This window comes from Cervus canadensis, chromosome 21, assembly GCF_019320065.1.
Source record: "Cervus canadensis isolate Bull #8, Minnesota chromosome 21, ASM1932006v1, whole genome shotgun sequence".
In the NCBI taxonomy this organism is placed as follows: domain Eukaryota; kingdom Metazoa; phylum Chordata; class Mammalia; order Artiodactyla; family Cervidae; genus Cervus; species Cervus canadensis.
In genome coordinates this window covers 48,971,398-48,995,350 of record NC_057406.1, presented here as the reverse complement: position 1 = coordinate 48,995,350, position 23,953 = coordinate 48,971,398, and the positions used below count along the sequence as shown (strand labels likewise).

Below are 23,953 nucleotides of genomic sequence, written 5' to 3'. Positions count from 1 at the left end.
TGAAAGTGAAGTCTAAGGGGATGCTTATCTACACGGGAACCATCTTTTTAAGATATGTTTCTAAAGTCCACAGAGTAGATAAACATTGAAATAGACTCCTGCTTTACAAATAATCTATTAAATGTGCCTGTAAAACTAAAAAAATTTTCCAAAATATTGGAAGAAATATGGTTATTTTATCTCCTCACCCCAGGTAATTCTGATAAAAAGATACAAAATGAAGTCCAATCTTAATTTGTAAAGTTTTGAGGTAAAAGCTAATGTACTGAAATCCAGTAAGGTTTAACTCTCGTCTGAATTAATGTAACAACTACTCACTTGGCTGAGTTTTCACGGCTGTGCTCTTGACCTGAAAAATCACTTTTTTTGTGCTGAGGAGATAGAGTAATCTTTGTAGGAGATGGGGGTGTAGTACCAGGTGAGTCGGTTCTTCCATCAGACATACTTGGTGATGATGCCAAATGGGGGACTTTCTTTCTTCCAAGGAATCCTCCTCCCTCAAATCCTTTCTTCTATAACTCTATTTTCAGTTTCATCTTCTGATGACCTTTTCTTGGATTCTAGAAAATCTTTGGCTATTTTATACACCTCCACTCCCCTATCTGATCCTCTCAAACTTTTAAATTCCTGTTCCAGGAGACTTTCTCTTAGACATATCATATTACCCCGTTGCTTGCTTTACTTCAGCTTGTATTGAACCCAGATTACTATTTTCAGGGACAATGCTTTCTATATTTCTGTTCAAGTTTACAGTCTGGAAGTCCCTGTGACTGTGAGAGCTCTCAGTCCTCCTTGCTCTTGCTTACAAAGGACTTTCTCTGGTAAGGTCTCCTGGAGCCACAAGTAACTGCTTCATGGATGGTTTCATGGTACTGGAGCTGAAGACTAGAATCTGATGTCCAAAGATGGCTATGCTGAACCACAGAAGTTGCCAGACTGATCTTAGGAGTAGCGCAGTGAGATGTGCATAGATCACACTGATCCAGTCTTCTGAGCAAATCTTCAGTTAGACCACCTACATCCTTATCCTCACTTTTGTTAACCGTATCCATGGTAGTGGTCAGATCCCACATCTGAATGCAGCCGTTTGTGTGATCTGTGAATAGGTAGTGCCTTGGCCTTGAGCCCATCCTGCTGGACTCACATTCTCTCACTGTAAATGAGGATATTGTGGAGCTGTCAGCAGCTTGGATTTCAGAGATTGTTTTTCCAGTATATGAGTCTTACATCTTGTTTTACAGGTTTATAAGTCTTACAGTTTGTTAGTGAACAACTTTCTGGATAAGCACCTGTTGATCATCTCACTCTCTAAAAGACCCTATATTGTTTCCAGAGGAAGAGCTTCCATGGCTTTCTGTCTCCTCCAGAGACAGTATCTTGAATGATGTCCCTTTAGCATTTCTTATAAGGCATGCCTAGTGCTTATGAACTTCCTCAGCTTTTGTTTGTTTGGGAAAGTCTTTTTCCATTACTTAAGGGTAGCTCTTCCAGGTATAGAATTCTCAGCTGACAGTTTTTTCTTTCAATGTTTTGAATATATCATTCCATTCTCTCCTGGCCTTCAAAGCTTCTGTGGGAAAAGCTGCTGATGTTATGAGTGTTCTTTTGTGTGTAGCTCCACTCTTTTCTTCCACTGCATTCAAACTTCTTTTTAGCTTTCACTTTGACAATTTAATTATAATGTGTCTTGGTATAGCCCTACTTGGGTTCACCTATGTGGAGACTTTTGGGCCTCATGAATTTGGGCATTCGTTTCTTTCCTAAGACTGGGGAAGTTTTTTCATTATTGCTTTAAATATGCTTTTCCCCCCTTTCTCTTCTTCTGAAATGCTTCTGAAATTCCCATAATGTCAATATTGTTTCTTTCAATTGTGTCCTATAAGTTACATATTCTTTCTTCACTCTTTACATTCTTTGTTTCCTATTATATTTGCTCCTCTGACTGGATTATTTCAAATGTTCTGTCTTCTAGGTCTTTTGCAAGGTCAAGTCTGTTGACTTTTGAGTCAACAGCTTTTGACAGTTTGACTTTTTAGTCATTGAGTTCAATCATTGTAATTTTTAGCTCTAGGATTTCTGCCTGGCTTTTTGATGGTTTCTATTTGTTGAACTTGTTTGTCGTTGTTTTCCTGATTGTTTACTTGTCTGCTGTGTCTTAGAGTTCACTAAATTTCTTTAGGAGGATCATCCTAAATTCCTTGTCCAACAATTCAGATACCTCCATTCCTTTAGGTTCGGTTGTTGGAACTTTATATCCTTTTATGTCACATTTACAAGTTGACCTGATTTTTTTTGATCCTTGATTCCTTATGTTGACATCTGTGCATTTTAGTAAAAAATCTCTAATTCCAGACTTTTAAAATTTGCTTTGGCACAGAGTTCTTTACCAGTTGGCTCATTTTGGGTTTCTGGACATGTCTGATGGTAATATCTTTGGACAGGTGGGACTTGCCATCAGGGTGTATTTTCAGACGAGTCCACTGTTCAGGCTGGGGTCTGGGGTGGTACTTCTGACTGAGAATGATCAGATAGGACTTTTGGCTCTGTTCCCTTCCTAGGTAAGGCTGTAGGATGGGCTCCATGGTTACCTGAGTTCTCTGGTCAGACTTACTAGATAATTGGAACTGGATACTATTCTCCACAGTGGGCAGAACTGTGAATTAGCTTCCTTCCCTCCGTAGGGCAGCAGGACAGGCTCCAGGGCCTGCGTAACTCATTGTTTAGGGATCTGAATCAGGCAGGTATGTGCACTGAATTATACGGCCAGATGAGGTCACTGGTTTTGCCCTGCAGACAGAAAGGTCCCAGCCTGTGTGCCCTGTTCAAGCATCACTGTAAGCCACGTTGTTGGGTGGGCTCTACAGCTTCCAGTATGCTCTGGTTAGGTTTCCTGGATGGGCAAGCTGAATGCTGTGGATAGCAGTGGGAGGGCAACAAATCAGTTTCCTGCCCAGGTAGAACAGGAGCATCACCTCCAAGGCTGGCAAGCCTCTTTGTGGTCTTGACTCAAGTCAACCCGTCCTCCCAGTTCCCTGGCCAAACAGGGCCACTGGCTTTGGTCTGCAGCCTATCAGCTCTGCCTGCCATGCTCTCTTCTCGAGTGTTGCTGAGCCATGCAGCTCCCAGGCGTTTTGGCCAGGGGGGCCAGGAGGTACAGTCACCAGTTGATTAAGGGATGGTTTAACTCCTCTGGCTGGGTGAAATGGAAAGGTCAGTGCCAAGCTGTTCTCCGGTGTTCTGGATCAGGTTTTCTGGTCGGGAGAGGCCAGACGCTACACTCAGTAATGGATGGGTGTATGAATTCGTTTCCCTGCTTTGATGGAGCCCAGAACACCCCCAAGCCCAGCAAGATTCTTTGTGGTTTTGACTTGATCTGACTTGGTCCTTCCAAGTACCCTAGCCCTATACTGACAGACTTTGCTTTGCAACTGTCATAACGGCCTGCCATTCTCTGCTCAAGCAGAGCTATGTAGCTCTGTATTCCTGAGCTGTGTAGCTTCCAGGCTTTCTGGTCAGGGGATACTGGGAACTACAACCAGCAGTGGGTTGGGCTATGACTCAGCTCCTCCGCTGCAGTGGGGCAGACCAGACTCTAGGGATAGCAAGGCGCTTCATTTGAGGATCTGAAGCAGGCAGACTTGCATCTCACAGGTTTCCCTGGTCATAGCTCAGCATGTGAGCAGAGTCTCTGATTGGGACAACTAGTTGGACCCTGCAAGTAGGAACTTGGGTCTGCCAAGATGCAAGTGCTGGTTCTTGCAGGCCCCTACCCCTTTTCCGTCATAATCATAATTTCAGTGATCAAGCCCCACAGATTTCCCCACAATTCCCGTGGAGAGACCAAACTGGGGCTACCAAGAAGTGACCCATAACACTGTGGAGGCTAGAGGTTCACTCTAGGCTCTCATTTCCCAGTAGAGAAATGCTAGGCTCAGGGGAAGACTTCTTAATGGGGTGCTGTGCTGCCCTGGGGGAAGGGCAATGTGGTCAGCATGTGGCCATTCTTCTTACCCTTCTGATTTCACGTCTTGATCTCCATGGTGTGGGGGAGGTGCTTCAACCTCACCTCTATGTTCTAGGGTTTTCTTTCTCTCTAAATTTTTATTTTAGAGTAAAATTGATCAACAGTGTTGTGTTAACTTCAGGCATACAGCAAAGTGATCCAGTTATACATATACATGTGTTCATTTTTTTTCAAATTCTTTTCCCATTTAGGTTATTACAGAATACTGAGAGTTCCTTGCCACTATACTTACTGTAGGTCCTTGTCATCTACTTTAAATACAGCAGTGTCTACATGTCAATCCCCAACTCCCAATCTATCCTTCCCTACCACCCTCCCGTCTTGGGAACTATTAGTTTGTTCTCTAAGCCTATGTATGAGTCTGTTTCTTTTTAAAAAAATTGTATTGGAGTATAGTTGATTTACAACATTGTATTCATATCTGTTTTGTAAATAAGTTCATTTGTATCACTTTTTTTTAAAGATTTTGAATATAAGCAATATCATATGATATTTGTCTTTGTCTGACTTTACTGCACTTGGTGTGATAATCTCCAGGTCCATCCCTGTTGCTGCAAATGGCATTATTTCACTCTTTTTAACAGATGAGTAATATTCCATTATATATATGTACCACCTCTTTATCCATTCATTGGCCAATGGACATTTAGGTTGCTTCCATGCCTTGGCTACTGTAAACAACACTGCAGTGAACACTGGGGGGCATGTATGCTTTCGAACCAAGTTTTCTCCAGATGTATGCCCAGGAGTGGGATTGCTGGATCATATGGTAGTTTTTCGTTTTTTAAGGAACCTACACACTGTCACCAGTCTTGATCCCTGTGGTGTGGAGGAGATGCTTCAGTCCCACCCCCATGTTCTAGGATTTTCTTAGTGGTGTCTTACCCATAAATAATTGTTAGTTTTTTTTTGTGGGAGGGAGAGGGAAGTCAGAAACTACCTGTGTCATTATGTCACTCCTAACACTTGATTTCTTACTAAGTTCCTCAGAAATTCCCCTCTGCAACCTTCTTTGCCTTTCTGCCTCTACAAACTTACAAACATCTTAAGATGTTCACTATGTCTTCCTTGTACCAAAAACAGGGAAGATGAATAAGTGTATTCACTATGCCAGTAGAAAAAAGTGAAGGGAGAGATGGGAGGAGGAAAGAGAAGAGGTTTTATGTTAGAAACATTATCGAGAATTCTGATTGCCAGAGGCACTTGTGATAGCAAAGGCAGAATTCCATGGGGGAAAATATATTTCTGGCCAGAGAGTCTGAAGTTCAGTCTATGCTCAGACCAGATATAAACTGGTACTTAGCAAATGGTTACTTCCTTATCCTGACCCGTGTGTTGCATGGTCCTTTATGTAGTTATGAATATTCATGGCCCATTGCAAACCCAAGAAGTTGTTCAGTTCCCTTCCCTGCCCCCACCACTTTTCCTGTTCCAAGGAACAGGAGAGAAGTTATGGATAGGTCAAAAGCGGGGACCTATTGGGCCATGATGCTCAAGGTAGAGCTTTAGCGTAACAAGCAAGAGCCACAGGACTGGGTCCGTAGAGCAAGCTGTCTGTTTGGAGCATCTCTGTATATTTCATCTTTTGAGACTTTCCATGGAAATTCCTCTGGCCAACGTGTGAAATATTTCAGACTTCTTAATCATGATTGAAAACTCTGCCAGTGGCCACTTGTTTTCAGTTCCCATACATCTCCTTAGTTTAGGCTCTGTTAGAGTTATACAGTTGACCTTTGAACAACGCAGAGGCTGTGGGCGCCAATCTCTGTCCAGTCAGAAATCTGGATATAACTATACTGATGGCCCTCGATGTCCATAGTTCATGGATCCAACCAATAGCAGATACTATAGTACTATATTGTATATTTATTGAAAAAAATATCTGCTTATAAATGAACCCTCACAGTTTAAACCTGCAGTGTTCAAGGGTTAACTGCATTTCACTCCCAGCAACAGCAGGTCAGAAGGAATACTAGAAAGATAAAACTACTAAGTGGCTGAAGTTCTAGCCTGCCCAAAGCCACGCTGACCAACTGTCCCCATCTAAGGGAACATCTAAGGATCTTGGGACCCCATCAGCTCCGGATTCCACAGCCAGAATGAAACAATGTTGATGGATGAGGTGCACTCCCATTTCCCTGACTGGCACAAGCAAGGTGATATAATTCAAGGTCAGGTTCTGCAGCCTCTGGAAGAATAATTATAACAACAAGCATTGCTTAGAAGTGCATTCCTCGACCTGCCCCTTGTGGCCCATCCAGACAGACAGTCCCTTTGCTAGGATTAGCAGAGCATACTAGTGGGCAGGGTGATCAAAAGCATTGCATGTGTCATTGGTTGCATTCTGTATTTCCTCCACAAAGTGTCAGTGGCATTTTCTGTCCTCTTTTGAGTAATTTCTAATTAGTCAGCTTGGTACCCTAAGAAGGAAGCATCAAGAAAGATAGGAAAGGGGCCTTAGGAAGAAAAATGTAATCTCTCTGAAGGATGAAGTCATTTCTCAGGAGTGTTTGGGAGTGACAGACTTTCTTTAAAGATGCCACTCTGATTCGTCTTATTCTAAGAGAAGAAACAACAACAAAATTTCAGAAGACCCAGCTAAAAATATTCCATGTGCATAAATTTATTTTAAATTTTATTGCATCACATTATACAAGCATTAAACATGGCTTCACTTTGATGACTATTTAAATGTGAAAATCCATCATTCATGTCAGTACCTTTTGGCTATTTACAATTAAGGAAGTTCTATGTACTTTATATATCTCTGTATTTGTATGTACATATGTAAGAATATATGACTATACATATGTACACACAGAAATACATCTATGGCCATACACATAGCTATAGATATGTCATATATAATAATCTCCTCAGAAAGATCTGAAATTAAAAAAAGAAAAAGTTGTAAACAGGGTCTTGTTTGTGTTGTTTGATGAGATGGAATTAGGACCATATGATGACATTCTAGGAATGTGTCCAGGTGTCTGAATACCCTTTATAGCCCAGTGTCTGTAAAATTCACATGGGTTAGAATGCAAAAAGATAGCAAACAGGCTGAAAAACAGGCCCAGTATACAAGTTCCCCTTGGTTTTAAAAACTTGAGAATGTACTGCCCATGACGTGCATGCTTGCTTGGTCAGGAATGGTCTGTGGCTAGAAAGCATTTGTGTGCTGGGCTGCAATGTGACTTCACAGCAGCGTGGCTTCCCAGGCAGTCCTTTCAGGGTACTGACCCCTCTGCCGCTGCCGACCTCGGCGACATGCACTGCGGTTGCATTATAGTCATTCACTTGAATGTGCTTTTGCACAGCCGGGAGAAGTAAACAAGAATTCAGGTCCTAGGCCTGGAAATAAACGATTATCTGGAAAAAAAAAAAGGAGGAAGTATTAAGATTCTAAGTATACATGATGGCTGAAAGGACAGAATGTGAAATGGTATATACTTGTTAACATGAAATCAAAGATATTCAAGGAATCTATAATCCTGAACCAAGTCAGGGAGGGTATAAGCATTACTGTGCCCACTTTACAGATGAACAGATGGAGGCAGAGTCTGGAGGAAGGTGGCTTCCTGCCAACTGCTGGTAAAATGGAGACAAAGACTATGCTTTCAAGAAAAATTGAGAAATGGCCTCTTTGGGGAGAAAGCAAATCAAATGATGAGGCCAGGAGGAACTTCAGCTCCCAAGCGTGAAGGGCCCTGCAGTGCAGAGTAGCCCTGGGCTGTGAGGTGGGGATAATCCACAGTAGCACCTTGGTCTCCGGGCCCTGGAGCTATTCTCTTCACTAATGTCTGCCTCCTCCTCCAACTCAAGATGTCTGGCTGGTCAGCCTTTCTCCTTTGAGAGCTGACCAGAGCCAGAGAAAAGGTGGTTAAAATGGTGCATGGGCCAGGGGGTTGGAGCAAATTACAGAATCCCAGAAGGTTAAAGCCAGATAGGCCCTTAAAGGATTGTTTAGTCCAACTCCTTTTTTCTTGCAAATGTGGAAACTGAATCCACAGGAATGTTCCAACTCAGGCCAGACAGAATGGAAAAGCCAGACAGAGAATGGAAAAAGCCAGATCTGCAATCCACGGGACTAGAACACGGTGCTCAGCCACAGTGCAAATCCCATATAGTATTCTAGAGCACTCTGTTTTGTACATGTCTCACAGATTTTGCCTTATTTGAGCTGTATATTAGTTCCACCAAATAAGCAGACTCAGAAAAGTGTAATTTTCCTGAACTCACATAGCCAAATGACAGCTGGGGAACAGGGCAAAATTACTAAGTAGCAAAACATTTCTTGCCTTTACTGAAGTCAAGGGCTACTTTTGGAATTGAGGGCAGAACCAGTGTTCAGCATCTATGTTGTTGTTATTTAGTTGCTCAGTTGTGTCTGACTCTTTGTGACCCCTTGGACTGCAGCATGCCAGGCTTGTCCTTTACCATCTCCTAGAGCTTGCTGAAACTCATGTCCATTGAGTCGGTGATGTCATCCAACCATCTCATCCTCTGTTGTTCCCTTCTCCTCCTTCCTTCAATCTTTCCCAGCATCAGGGTCTTTTCTAATGAGTTGGTTCTTCGCTCCAGGTGGCCAAAGTATTGGCACTTCAGCGTCAGTCCTTCCAATGAATATTCAGGACTGATTTCCTTTAGGATTGACTGGTTTGATCTCCTTGCGGTCCAAGGGACTCTCAAGGGTCTTCTCCAACACCACAGTTCAAAAGCATCAATTCTTCGGTACTCAGCTTTATGGTCCAACTCTCACATCTATATATGACTACTGGAAAAACCATAGCTTTGACTAGATGGACCTTTGTTGGCAAAGTAATGTCTCTGCTTTTTAATATGCTGTCTAGGTTGGTCATAGCTTTTCTTCCAAGGAGCAGGCGTCTTTTAATTTCATGGCTGCGGTCACTGTCCACAGTGATTTTGGAGCCCAAGAAAATAAAGTCTGTCACCTTTTCCAGTCCTGTGACCACTGCTGAGTTTTCCAAATTTGCTGGCATATTGAATGCAGCACTTTAATAGAATCATCTTTTAGGATCTGAAATAGCTCAGCTGGAATTCCATCACCTCCACTAGCTTTGTTCATAGTGATACTTCCTAAGGCCCACTTGACTTCGCACTCCAGGACGTCTGGCTCTAGGTAAGTGATCACACCATTGTGATTATCTGGGTCGTGAAGATCTTTTTTGTATAGTTCTTCTGTGTATTCTTGCCACCTCTTCTTAATAGCTTCTGCTTCTGTTAGGTCCATACCATTTCTGTCCTTTATTGTGCCCATCTTTGCATGAAATGTTCCCTTGGTATCTCTAATTTTCTTGACGAGATCTCTAGTCTTTCCCATTCTGTTGTTTTCCTCTATTTCTCTGCATTGTTCACTGAGGAAGGCTTTTTTTTTTTTTTTTAAATCTCTCCTTGCTATTCTTTGGAACTCTGCATTCTCATGGGTATAGCTTTCCTTTTCTCCTTTGCCTTTTACATCTCTTCTTTTCTCGGCTACTTGTAAGGCCTCCTCAGACAGCCGTTTTGCCTTTCTTTTTCTTAGGGATGGTTCTGATCACCATCAGTATCCATACACCACTACTACCCTGTGGCCTGGGGCTCGGGGCGTTCCCCCAAGTCCACACTCACACCTGACTCATCATAAACTCCTGGACTATCCACACAGATCTGGATCGATGGAACTTCACTAATTTAACAACAAACATTTCTGCAGATATATGCTATATTTTTACCTATGTGAAAAGTAAAAAAACCATACTTTTTCCTATATATTTCATCTTTCTTTTGGAGGTCAAATTTTCAAAGTTAGTCTCCAAACAACTGGAGACAGCAGGGAAGGCAAAACAAATGCTGCAACATTAGCTTCACAGAGTATCAGAACTGAGGGCTCATCTTATCACTGAAGAAATTGAGGCCCAGAAAAGCAAAGTGACTTGTCCAAGGACACACAGATAGTAATTGCCTTGCCGGAAAGGTTTCAGAAGAACTTTTGCATAAGATATGTGGGAACATCATGGAACTTTCTTAAGTGTAATGCACCTGACCTTTAAAAAAGCACATTTATAAAGTCTTTATTGAATTTTTCACAGTATTGCTTTTATTTTTTTATATTTTGTTTTTTTGGCCACAAGGCATGTGGCATCTTAGCTCCCTGGCAAGGAATGGAAACTGCATTCCTTGCATTGGCAGGTGAAGGTTTTAACCAGTGGACTTCCAGGGAAGCCCCCAGATGTGCATTTACTTAATAGGCGCTGTGTGCTTAACACTGCCCTGACGAGTTGGAAGAATCAATTGCAATCCATAGGGATTTTCCTAAAGATGCTTACAATTGTGCTGGGGAAGCCTAATAACTGTTTGAAAATCACAAATTAATAACACATATCAATATCTGTCAATACATGTGGTACTGATGCAGTAACCAGAGATGTTTATCAGGAGTGAGTCTCTGTGGGCTGATGAGTCTGGGGAAATCTTTTTAGAAGGTGTGGCATGACATGGGTCAGCCTGGGAAGAAATGATGCCTGGGTGATGGAGGGGAGGCCATCGTGGGTGAGATGAAAAGGTGATTTAATATCCCCAGGGTAACCTGCCTCTTCTTTCTGATGAAAGGGAACAGCCAGACTGCAGTGGATGTGGTTGTGGGGCAAGGTTATTTTGGGGGACACATAGGCCAACTCGTGAAGATCTTGGCTGCCGGGCTAGAGTGTGACAGGGAGGCAGAGAAGAGCCACAGGAGTTGTGTGCAAAGGGAAGATTAGGTTAAATCTGCAATTAAAGGAAGAAACAAGCTGGTTTTGGAAGCTTCTAAAGGATTATTTACTACTGGGCTTCCCTAGTGGCTCAATCGGTAAAGAATTTGCCTGCAATGCAGGAGACCTGGTTTCGATCCCTGGGTCAGGAAGATCCCCTGGAGAAGGAAACGGCAACCCACTCCAATACTCGTGCCTGGAGAACTCCATGGGCAGAGGAGCCTGGCTGGCATGGTCCATGGGATCACAAAGAGTCAGACGTGACTGTGTGACTAACTTAAAAGGATTTATTTTCATCCCTATCAAGAGAACAAGGGCAAGCTCTGTTCCAAGGAGTTAAAAGCGCCCCTCCCAGCCAAGGAGAGATTTCAGACCGTGAACGTACCTCTCACCGACCTGGTCACGGCCACTCATTGTGGTGTGCTTTTCCATTTTTCTTCCTCTCCTTTCGTTCCTTCTGGAGACGCTCCAGTTCTGCTTCATACATCATCTCCTGAATCAAGTACTTCTCTCTTCTCATTCGATCCCTTAGATCTTTTGGGAGGTCTGGGATCAGATATGAAATGAGGTGCTTTATACAAAACACGAGGTGCTAAAAACACAGGGGAGAATACAGCAGAGTCAGGTCTACTGTGCAGCTGAACTGAAAGAGCCCTGGGAGCTGGTCAAGATCAGGAATGTGGAGCCTCTGGAGTGTCTGGAAAGTGGGATGAAGCCAGGGGAGGTGTGTGCGAGGAGAGAGGGTCACAGGGTCGGCGAGGACTGAACCTGGTGGGATGGCCCCACATGGGAAATGAGGATTCAGGAAAGAAGGTGGAGAAGCAATGGCCAGAGAATGCAAAGGAGAGCCAGAAGAAAGTCAGAAGTCAGAAGGCCAGGTCTGAATCCCAGCTCCACTTTTAGCACTTAAGACGGTTTACCTGAGCATAAGTCACTCTGAACCTCAATTCCTTCACCCACAAAATGGGTGTTATTGTAATAATTGTAAGAAGATATTTTAGAAGGCTCCATGGATGGCAAAATACTTTATTGTGGTGGTCTGGTACCAAACCTGCAATATCTCTGGGGTATGCCTGCATAGGACTTTTAGTCTGAGCCAAGAGGCAGCCTTCACTTGCATTATCTGGCTTTAATATATGTAATGAGAGATGAAATTTCCATTTTGGAATACAGTTATGGGAATGCAAGCTATTTTTAATACAGTTTTCTTAAAGACTAGGAGAAAATAGATGATATAATTTTATTGACACATAATACAGGCATAATCTACTAGGTAGATTATACTTTATAAGTTCATATGTAATGTCATGATGATGCACAACCAGAGGCTGCCACTTGTAACAGTCATTTCAGTGTTTTCTAAACACTGTCCCTGAACATCAGAAGCATCTTGGAGGACTGTGAAAAGCAAATTGCAGGCATGATGTATCAGAATCTCTGGGAGTGGGGATGGAAAAATGGCAATTTTCCTGAATTTTAAGAACCACAGCCCTGAAAATATTAAACTTAGGACCAAAGATTCCTGACTTATCCATTAACAATCAACAGTGAACTTTCAAATATTTCTTAGAAAATTCAAGGACTTTAATTAAAGACAAGAAAATGAGAAAAAGATTGCACAGTATAACTTATCCTGCTTCTAGACAATCCATAAATCACATTGAAGGTTCTTGTAACTTACATTCATCTATTACTTCTATTTACTTCATTAGGTCAAAGGAAATCAAGGCATTGGGTGAGAAAAGTTACCTCGAACACAATGATAAAAGCCAGTCGGGCTGCTAGGACGTGCCAGAACTGGAGCGTGTAGCCGTAGGGCGCCAGGGAATGAGGAGGGTCACGGTAGTCCCGGTACCTATAAACATGCAGGAGAATCTTACATTCCAAATTAGGATCTTCCTGCCTCCCAAAGCTCTTCTCCCTACTCTGTAACCCTCATTCACGGGGGACAAGTATACAGAGTTTCTGTATACTAGACATCTGTGGTTTCGCATCTCTTCTTCTAGTGAAATACTCTCTCTCCTTCTCTGGGGAATCATCCCTGTGGGCTGGGCAGGGTTTGCCTCTTCCCTGATCCCAGCTCAGAAGATGAATCAGACCTGGTCAGTGAAACTCATTACCAGGTCTTCTGCTAAGAATGATCACTTAGTGAATTATTACTAAGTCCACAGAAAGTAAAAGCCTGGAGCTTCTAGTGGGCGTCACAGATGTGTGCGAAGCCAGCCTGCTTGGGAACGCAGTCCACATAACAAAACAGAGCCAGCACAAAGGCAGTCTCTTGCAGACACTGCTGGAGGGTTGGAAGCTAGTCGTTAATAATGTGAGCATCGTTAACAACCTCCTGGTCACCTGAACCAATGGATTTCTGCTTAAGTCAGTTTACACTGGATTTCTGTCACTTGCCACTAAAGAGTCCTTCCTAATATATGCTCACAAGTTGGTAACTTGTGAGTCACCAACTTCCATGAATATTATGAACTAAGTGCCAAGTCTTATCCTCGGAACTTAAATCCTTGTGACTACACTTTATCCTTTACTACCCATCAGTACTATTACGTGTGAAAACTAAGAAGTGACTATCATCGCCTTAGTGTTTTCATGTGTTTTGAATCTTCTTTTCATTAGCTTCAGAAATGTGAAAAGATCTAGAAATACTGGTTATTACAATAGGTCTGCTGGGTAGACACACTAGATTTCCTTTGTCTGAATAAAAATTATGATTGCCTAGGTTCTTCTATAAGACAGTACCTAACTTCAAGGCTGGCAACTAATTTGTATATGAGGATATAGGGCACTGCCTATGCAGAGCACCCTTGAAAAGTATCAGACTACAAAAATATGAGCTATGACCATTACAATCATCAATACAATCATCTTAATTATTATTAGTGTCTATGGAATGTAATAGTATTGTACTACGATTGTTTTGCCAATAAAGTGATATTTTTGATGAGTACTTGCTACAGAAATTAAGAATGAATGTTTTTCTCTGTCTGACAGCTTCACTAAGCACTATACCCTCCATGTTGCAGCAAACGGTGGAATTTCATTATTTTTTGTGGCTGAGTAATATTTCATTGTGTGTGTGTATGCACACATGTATCTATCTAGTTGCATATCACATATCCATCTGTTGATGGATGCTTACATTGATTCTATATTTTGGCTATTGTAGATAATGCTACTATGAACACTGAGGTGCGTATATATTTTTTGCCTCTTTATACTTATTTTTTTAATGTTTAATTGGAGGATAATTGCTTTACAATGTTGTATTGGTTTCTACGTTTATCTTTTCTAATTAGTTTTCATTTTCTTTGGATATATATCCATCTGCTTAGTGAAGTAAGTCAAAGAAAAATACCTTTATGTTTTCTTTTACATGTGCAATATAAGAAATAAAACAAGTGTAACAAAAACAGACTCATAGATACAGGTAACAAACTAGTGGTTACCAACAGGAAGAGGGCTGTGGGGAGGCCGAGATATGGGAAGGGGATTGAGAGGTGCAAAGACTAGGTGTAAAATAAATAAGACACAAAGATGTAATACACAAAACAGGAAATATAACCAGTATTTTATAATAATTTTAAATAGAGGATAATCTACAAAAATGCCAAATCACTGTGTTGTACACCTGAAAATAATAAAACACTGTAAATCACTATATTGCAGAAAAAGTAATGAGTCTGTTAGTGCCTTCAAACTTGATTCTATGATGGTGAGGATTCGGTGAGATTAAATAATCTGTTACTGCCATAGGTCCAATAACAATGCCTGGAATTTTAGAAAGAATAATTTTATTTAAGATTAAAAGTTTGCATAGACTATTGTAACCTCCTTTTGCTTTTTGCAGAGCACAGCTAGTCAAGAATCCAGAATTGTGTTTTCTTCAGTTAAGACAACAAATGTAGTTCCTTTGTTTGTCTTTAGCTACACATATTTCAAATACAGTCCAAGTCAACATTCTAGAAGAAAAATATCAGTGTGCTTTTTATTATACACATAGTTAATTATTAAACAAAAGTATATATAAGAGGAGTGAGCCTATATTGCTTCAAGAGTCACCTCCATTGACCCCTTAAACCTTTTCCACAATAGTGTTCACTAGAATAGGACGTTCTTTTCAGGACCCACTCGTCTCTTCTCTGCTCTTGTCTTTTGCCCTTTGTTTTGCCTGCTCTATTTTGTAGCTTCTCAGACGCTGTTTGGCTTTTCATTTGAAGAATTTTGACAAATCTCTTCCTCCCCAGATACCTTCTAAACTTGCTGAGTAGAAAATCATGGCTTTTCCTTGATTTTGCGGACCATTTCCCTTGATTATTTCCATAAAATACAATTCAGATGTATAATTTTTTAAGATTGATTTCTTTACTTTACTGTTTGGCTGTCTTCACTGCTGCCTGTGGGCTTTCTCTAGTTGCGGGGTGGAGGCTACTGTTCCTTGTGGTGCATGGACTCATGCTGGTGGCCTCTCTTGCTGGGAGCACAGGTTCCAGGCAGGCTCAGAGGTCGTGGCTCAGGGGCTCTAGAGCACAACCTTAGTTGTGGCACATGGGCTTAGCCGCTCCGCGGCATGTGGGATCCTCTCATGCTAGGGATCATTCCCCATGTCCCTTGCGTTGCAAGGCAGATTCTTAACCACTGGACCACCAGGGAAGCCCCATATGTATCTTATAAGTCCTGCTATAAATTCAAGGCAAATAAAAGAATTCCTTCATTCAGCATAGCTGAATAAATTAGGGACATGTCAAATATAAACAGCCATTAAATATAAGTATGAAACTTAGAATAATGAAATACTTTTCATGATTCAACGAGAATAGATTATCAAACACAATGACTATTTGTAAATTCACAAAAGATAAAAGGTTTTGGGGCTTCCCTGGTGGCTCAGATGATAAAGAATCTCCCTGTGCTGTAGGAGACCTGGGTTTGATCCCTGGGTCAGGAAGCTCCCCTGAAGAAGGGAATGGCAACCCACTCCAGTATTCTTGCCTAGAGAATCCCACGGGCAGAGGAGCTTGACAGGCTTGCACCTGGGATATTCTAGCACTAGTTAATTCATTCCCATTTTTTTTGAATTGTGAAAAAAAAAACATATATATGTTTAAAAGATTTTAGGTTGGTTAGTTTAGTTGCTAAGTTGTGTCCGACTCTTGTGACCCCATAGACTGTAGCATGCCTGGCTCTTTTGTCCATGGGATTCTCTAGGCAAGAATATTGGGTGGGTTGCCTTCTCCAGGGGATCTTCCTGACTCAGGTATTGAACCCAGGTCTCCTGCATTGCAGGAGATTTTTTGCCAACTGAGCTACAAGGGAAGCAAAAGATTTTAGGTGGTGGTTTTAAATGTTACTTCATGTTTTTTCAAAATTTAAAAAATTAATGTTCTTTACAATATGCTTTTCATATCTAGAAAACACAAACTCATGGCTATGGTGAGTTGGCAACATCTTAGAAAATTTCTATGCAGGATTCGTTGTTGAGAATGTGCATCTATTTATTCAGACTGTGAGTCATATATGCCCATTTGTGATAGATCACAGAGTTCCGCTAACCTGTACCCAGAGGAACACAACATGTCTACATGGCCACTTAGGTTCTGAGAACAGGAATCAGAAATTGTGAAATTCTTAGGAAGTTCGTTTTCAGAAGCAGCAGATTTCTGGCTTCCAACTCTCTTAAGCCATTGTACCATAAAGTCAAGTTTCTCTCTAGAAATTTCTTCTTACTACCCTAAGGGAATTAAAACTCAGTGGTAGCAATGAGTTTGTCATCTTTGCTGCCTGCAACTGTCTCCAGAATTATGCACTAGAGAGTACACTAGAACCATGCTCGGGGTTTGCCTGACTAAATGATGCACAAAGCATCTCTGGACATGAACTTTCCCTTTCAACACACTTAGGGTCTGTCTCAGCCTGCTCTAAAGTTTTGGACTCACTCTTTTCTTCTATGAGCTTGTGAATGACTATGAGTGGAGCTCTCAGTTCACGCTCCAGCACCTACCCCTGATCTTGCTTTTTCCACTTGACAGATGTTTTGGAGAGGGCTGTGCTCAGATGTGTCCCATGTCTTTGTTTTTGATGCAAAGTCTAATCTTTCTTTTGCAAAATGGTTGGCTACCTGTTCTCTGGCACTTGTATCAATACAAAGAGAACAGTTCCTTGTCCTTCTGTAGAAACAGCCAGGAAACCAAGCCTCAAACGAATAAATCAGTGTTACTCTTCTGATCTTTTAGCCTAGTACCTTCCAAGACATTGAACAGTCCAGTAATGTTAACGTGTGGAGGAATTTTCCCAAGTGAGTCAGAATTTTCTTTTTGAAAGTAAAGCTTTAAGTTTCTTGGTTTCAACTTAATGCATAGGAAAGGCAGGATGTTCCCTTTTAAGTCAGTATATTCTCTAAAGCTGCTTTTATTTCTCAGGAAATGGATGGTTGGCCTGCAAATATTATTTTTCTAGCACCAGGTATATTCTAGAACTAGTTAATTCATTCCCATTTTTTTTTTTGTGAACTGTGAAAATAAAAACATATGTATGTTTAAAAGAATGCTACGTGAAACTCATCCAAGTTAAAACACTGTGGTCAGTGTCTTACTGTCAACACCAGACACCCGAGAGCTGACAACTGTTGCCATTTTCTGCTTTTCTATATAATTATGCTACTCATACAAGTGTTCCTGAAGACAGCAGTGCTTAGTTTTATCTGCTCTGAATTCTATATAAATGGAATCATACTGTATGTTTTATTTTGCATATTTTATTACCTAACTTAAATTTTATTTTGCATATTTTATTACCTAACTTAAATTTTGAGTTCCCAATTCTATTCCATTTTCTATTCAGATGTTAAACCACACACTGATATAATTACTATAATTTTATACTGTGTCTAATGTAAGGTAAATCTCCACTTTGTTATTCTTCAAAAATATCTTGACCTTCATTCTCTGCATTTCTGTATAACATTATTTTTGCCCTCAGATGCAGAGAATTAGCCTAATTATGATTCTTAGTTTTTATAACTAATCTTATTTGTCCATTTATGTTCTTCATGTCTCTAATTTTTATGTTTATGTATCTAATACTGTAATAACACAATGAATGCTCATAAATCCTCCATGCAACCTAAGAATTAAAACTGTACTGGCAACTTTTATCTATCTCTGGGCTTCTCCTTCATCTCATCTCCTTGCTTCCCTTATCCTGAACTTCATTTTTATCATTAACATGTATTTTTGCAGGTATATGTATACTCATTTGTCTGAATGATATTGTTCAGTTCGGTTTGTTTTGAATTCTCTAGAAAGTATGCTATCCTGTATGTAGCCTTCTGAGACTTTCTTTTTTTCCCCCCATGGTGCTACAAGATTTACCGGTGCTGTTGCATGTGGCCATTGCTGCATAGCAGACTGTAGTATGAACATTGTTGTGGTCTTATGTAGTAGGTGTTTAGATTTATATTCACAAGCTGGTAATTTCTCTATTTTCTTTCAGATTCCCTAAGCATCAAAGTTTTGAAAAATAAAGCTTAAGTCCACCCAGTTCAGCAAATGCCCTTTGGGTGAAAGTTGGTTGCAGTGCTCTGCATAGCGCTCTGGGTTCTGCTTTTATTTATTTATTTTCCGGTGATGAGAATTTTTAAGATCTACTTCTGCTGAAACTTTATCATTAATATTATTAATTTTGGCTGCACTGGGTCCTCACAGCAGCGCACAGGCTTTTTCTAGTTGCAGGGGGATCAGACCCACATCCCCTGCACTAGATGGTAGATCCTCAATCACTGGACCACTAGAGAAGTCCCTGCGACTTTTTAAAATCGAAGTATAGTTGATTGACCATATCATGTTAGCTTCAGATGTAGAGCACATGTAGAGCATCATGTTAGTTTCAGATGGAGAGCACAGAGATTCAGAAAACACACACAGACACATATATAAATATCAGATTTTGTAATAATTGTCACAGGTTTTATGAAATATTGAATATAGTTCCCTGTGCTATACAGTGGGTCCTTATTGATTATTTTATATATCATAGTGTGTATATGTTAATCTCATCCTCCTAATTTATCCCTCACTCACTCTTTCTCCTTTGATAACCACAAGTTTGTTTTTTTATACCTATGAGTCGGTTTGTTTTGGACATAAATTCATTTGTATCTTTAAGATTTCACATTTAAGCAATATCATCTGATATTTGTCTTTGTTTGGCGTAGTTTATTTTATTATAAGCTCTGGGTCCACCCATGTTGTTGCAAATGGTATTATTTCATTCTCTTCATGGCTGAGTAATATTCGATTGTATGTATTACATCTTTCTGTATCTACTCCTCGGTTGATGGACATTTAGGTTGCTTCCATGTCTTGGTACTGTAAATAGTGCTGTAGTGAACACTGGGGTGCAGGTATCTTTTCGAATTATGGTTTCCCCTGGATACATGCCCAGGAGTGGGATTGCAGGATCATAAAGTAACTATTTTTAGTTTTTCAAGGAACTTCTATACTGTTCTCTATAGTGGCCATGCCAATTTACATTCCAGCCAACAGCATGTGTTATTTGTAGACATTTTGATGATGACCATTCTGACCAGTGGGAGGCAATACCTCCTTTTAGTTTTGATTTGCATTTCTCTAATAATTAGTAATGCTGAGCATTTTTTCATGTGCCTTTGGCCATCTGTATCTCTTCTTTGGAGAAATGTCTGTATCCTCCGTCCATTTTTTTGATTGGACTGTTTTTTGTTGTTGTAGCATTGTATAAGCTGTTTGTATATTTTCGATATTAAACCCACGTCAGTAGCATCACTTACAAATATTGTCTCCCGTTCTGTAGGCTGTCTTTTCATTTTGTTGATGGGCTCCTTTGCTGTACAAAAGCTTTTAATTAGGTCCCATTTGTTTGTTTTTATTTCCATTACTGTAGAAGATGGATCCAAAAAGATATTGTGGTGATTTATGTTAAAGAGAGTCCTGGTCTCATATTATATTAGAGTCTCATGTTTCCCTCTACAAGTTTTATAGTAACCAGTCTTAGATTTAGGTCTTTACTCTGTTTTGAGTTTATTTTTGTATATGGTGTTAGAGAATGTTCTAATTTCATTCTTTTACGTGTAGCTTTTCAGTTTTCCCAGCACTACTTACAGAAGAGACCATCTTTTCTCCATTGTGTATTTTTGCCACCTTTGTTGTAGATTAATTGAGTACAAATATGTGGGTTTATTTTTGGGATTTCTATTCTGTTCCATTTATCTATATTTCTATTTTTGTGCCAGTACCATATTGTTTTGATTACTCTTGCTTTGTAATATAGTCTAAAGTCAAGGAGCCTGATTCCTGCAGCTCTGTTTTTCTTAAGGTTGCTATTGCTATTTAGAGTCTTTTGTGTTTCCATATAAATTAACATTTTTTTTTTTGTTCTAGCTGTGTGGAAAATGTCATTGGTAACTTGATAGAGATTTCACTGAAATTGTAGATTGCCTTGAGTCATTAAGGAAAAAAATTAAGGAAACAATCCCATTTATTACTGCATCAAAAAGTATAAAATACCTTGGAATAAACCTACCTAAATGAGGCAAAGGACCTATACTTCAAAAACTGTAAGATACTTATGAAAGAAGTAAAAAATGACACCAAGAGCTGGGAAGATACACCATGTTCTTGGACTGGAAGAATCAGTGTTGTTAAAATGACTATACCACCTAAGGCAATCTTAGCAATTTTCAAATATACAATACAGTATTATTAACTATAGTCATCATACTGTGCATTACATCCCTAGAATTAGCTTACTTTATAATGCATTTTGCCCATGCCACCCCAAGCCTTTGATAGCTACCAGTCTGATCTCTGAATCTGTGAGTTCAGATTTTATTTAGATTCTATACATAAGTGAGAGTATATGGTATTTGTCTTTTTCTGTCTAACATATTTCACTTTAGCATAAAACCCTCAAAATCCATCCATGCTGTCCCAATAGGATTTCCTCCTATTTTATGTTTGAATAATATTCCATTGTATATACACACCACATTTTCTTTATACATGTATCAGTCAGTAGGCACTTAGATTGTTTCTAAGTCTGTCTTGGCTATTATAAATAATGCTACACTACTGTAGCATTATGGCGGTGCAGACTATTTTTTGAGTTAGGGATTTGTTTCCTTTGGATAAATACCCAGTAGTGGAATTGCTGAATCATACAGCAGTTCAGTTTTTAACTTTTTGAGGAACCGCCACACTAGTGCCGTGTGGGTATGTGTGTTAGCCCCCCAGTTGTGTCCGACTCTTTGCGACCCCACGGACTATGTAGTCTGCCAGGCTCCTCTGTCCATGGAATTCTCCAGGGAAGAACACTGGAGTGGGTTGCCATTTCCTTCTCCGGTACTAGCGCCTTAGTGGCTGCCTATATTTACAGTCACAGCAGCAGTGCATGGGGGTTCCCTGTTCTTCACACCCTAGGCAACACTTGTTATTCTTCCGCTTCTTTGACAATAGCCATTCTAACAGGTGTGAAGTGCTACATCATTGTGTTCTGACTCCCATTTCCTTGATGATTAGTGACACTGGGTATCTTTTTATGTACCTCTTGACTTACCTTTATGCTTCTTTGGAAAAATGTCTGTTCAGATCCTTTGCCCATTTTAAAATAACATTTCCCCCTGCCATTGAATATATGAGTTCTCTATATATTTAGGATATTAACCTCTAATCAGAAAAACTATTTGCAAATATTTTCTCCTGTTCAGTAGATGGCCTTTTCATTTTATTGATGATCTCCTTTGCTGTGCAGGTTGATATACTCCCACTTGTATATGTTTGCTTTTGTTGCTTTGTTTTTGGTGTCAGATTTAAGACATGATCACCAAAATTGGTGTCAAGTTGCTTACTGCCTTTGTTTTCTTCTAGAACTTTTATGGTTTCAAGTCTTAAATTAAAGTCTTAAATTAAAATCTTTAATCGATTTTTGAGTTAAATTTTATGTATGGTGTAAGACAGAGGTCCAGTTTCATTTTCTGCATGAGGCTGTCTCGTTTTCCCAGCACCAGAAAGGAAGCGGCTATCCTTTCTCCATTGTATATTCTTCACTCCTTTGTCATAAATTGGCTATATTTGTGTGGGTTTATTTCTGGGTTCTTGATTCTGTTCTGCTGATCTATGTGTCTGTTTTTATGTCAGCTAATAGTACTAATTACTGTTACTGTGACTGTTTTGATGATTATTTCTTTGTAATATAATTTGGAATAAGGAAGAGAGATGTTTCCAGCCTTTTCTTCTTTCTCAAGGTTACTTTGGGTATTCTGGGTCTTTTGTTCAGTTCAGTTCAGTCGCTCAGTCGTGTCCGACTTTTTGCGACCCCATGAACCACAGCACACCAGGCCTCCCTGTCTACACAGATTTTAAGATTATTCTACTTCCATGCAAAATGCACTTGGGGTTTTGATAAGGATTGTACTGAATCTGTACATTGCTTTGGGTAGTATGGACATTTTAACAATATTAATTCCTATAATCCATAAGTATGAAGTATTTTTAAAAATTCCTGTTTTCAGTTTATTCTATCAGTGTCTTACAGTTTTCAGTGTACAGGTCTTTCATTTCCTTGGTTAAATTTATTCCTAGAGTGAGGAATCCGCCTGCAATGTGGGAGACCTGGGTTGGGAAGATCCCCTGGAGGAGGGCATGGCAGCCCACTCCAGCCTTCTTGCCTGGAGAATCCCCGTGGACGGAAGAGCCTGGCATACTACAGTCCAAGGTCACAGGGAGTCAGACACGACTGAGTGACTAAGCACAGCACTTCAATAGAACCACTTTTGTTTAATACTCTTCAATGGCTCCAAATAGCACTTAAAATGCAAACTCCCAATGCCTCTACTTGACTTTGCCAAGCCTATGTCACTTCTTCCTCACTAAACCCAGTCACAGCACCTTCCTTCACCTCTGGAACCTGTAGCTCTCTTCTGCTTCAGGGCCTTTGCCTTCAAAATATCTTAGCCTGGAGTGTTCTTCTCCATACCTTTCAAATGTGTGCCCACCTCTTTCTCTTCACTTTGGTCACAGTATGACAATTCCTGTCAAAATGTAAGATATCTGTCTACCAATACACCAAAAACAATTTTAGAAATCCATTCTGAAAGAATATTCACATACAACTCAACAATACACAAAAAGGATGTTTACTGTAGCACTCATAGGAGTAAAAAGTCAAGAATTTAAACATCCTTCAAGAGTTGATGTTGCTTAGTCATGTACAACTCTTCTACAATTCCATGTGGCCTGCCAGGCTACTCTGTCCATGGGATTTTTCAGGCAAGAATACTGGAGTGCGTTGCCGTTTCCTTCTCCAGGGGATCTTCCCAAATTAGGGCTAGGAGGGGTCTCCTGCACTGCAGGCAGATTCTTTACCATTGAGCCACTGGTGGTACATATGCGTGTGTGTAAAGTGGCTTCAGTCGTGTCTGACTCTTTGCAACCCCATGGACCATAGCCCACCAGAGTCCTTAGTCCACGGGATTCTCCAGGCAAGAATACTGGAGTGGGTTGCCATGCTCTCCTCCGGGGGATCTTCCCCACCCAGGGATCGAACCCAAGTCTCTTATGTCTCCTGCACTGGCAGTTGGGTTCTTTACTACCAGTGTCACCTGGGAAGCCCGGTGGTACTTATGCAGAACAAGGTAGGGATGTCTCTGGAATACTCTGTACTTCTACTGCCGGCGGCACGGGTTTGATTACTGGTTGGGGGACTAATCTGCCTGCAATGCAGGAGACCCAGGTTTGATACTTGGGTCAGGAAGATGCCCTGGAGAGGGGAATGGCTACCCCCTCCAGTATTCTTGTTGCCAGCCAAAATCTTGGTTTTTCTTACCTGGAGAATTCCATGGACAGAGGAGCCTGGCGACTACAGTCAAGGGGGTTTCAAAGAGTCAGATGCAACTGAGCAACTAACATACACTGTGGTACTAAGATCCTATATGCTGCATGAAAAGTGAAAATAAAGTCACTCAGTCGTGTCCGAATCTTTGAGACTCCGTGGACTGTGGCCCACCAGGCTTCTCCGTCCATGGGGTTTTCCAGGCAAGAATACTGGAGTGGGTTGTCATTTTCTTCTCCAGGGGATCTTCCACACCCAGGGATTGAACCCAGGTCTCCCTCATTGCAGGCAGATGCTTTACCCTCTGAGC

General features: G+C 40.7%; 1 protein-coding gene and 1 pseudogene across 1 annotated transcript in view; both read right to left on the bottom strand.

The window, feature by feature from the left end:
• Positions 1–314: 314 nt before the first annotated feature.
• Positions 315–2,582, bottom strand: LOC122423199 (annotated as a pseudogene).
• A 4,049-nt stretch (positions 2,583–6,631) lies between these two features.
• The window catches only part of ANO4 (anoctamin 4), a 424,034-nt gene continuing 406,712 nt past the window's right edge, over positions 6,632–23,953 (bottom strand). The window contains exons 28-30 of the mRNA XM_043441305.1: positions 12,523–12,628; positions 11,159–11,365; positions 6,632–7,393 (exon numbers count right to left, since the gene is read on the bottom strand). Coding sequence (XP_043297240.1) covers positions 11,174–11,365; positions 12,523–12,628 — 298 coding nt within the window. The 3' untranslated portion in view covers positions 6,632–7,393; positions 11,159–11,173. The remainder of the gene's footprint in view (positions 7,394–11,158; positions 11,366–12,522; positions 12,629–23,953) is intronic.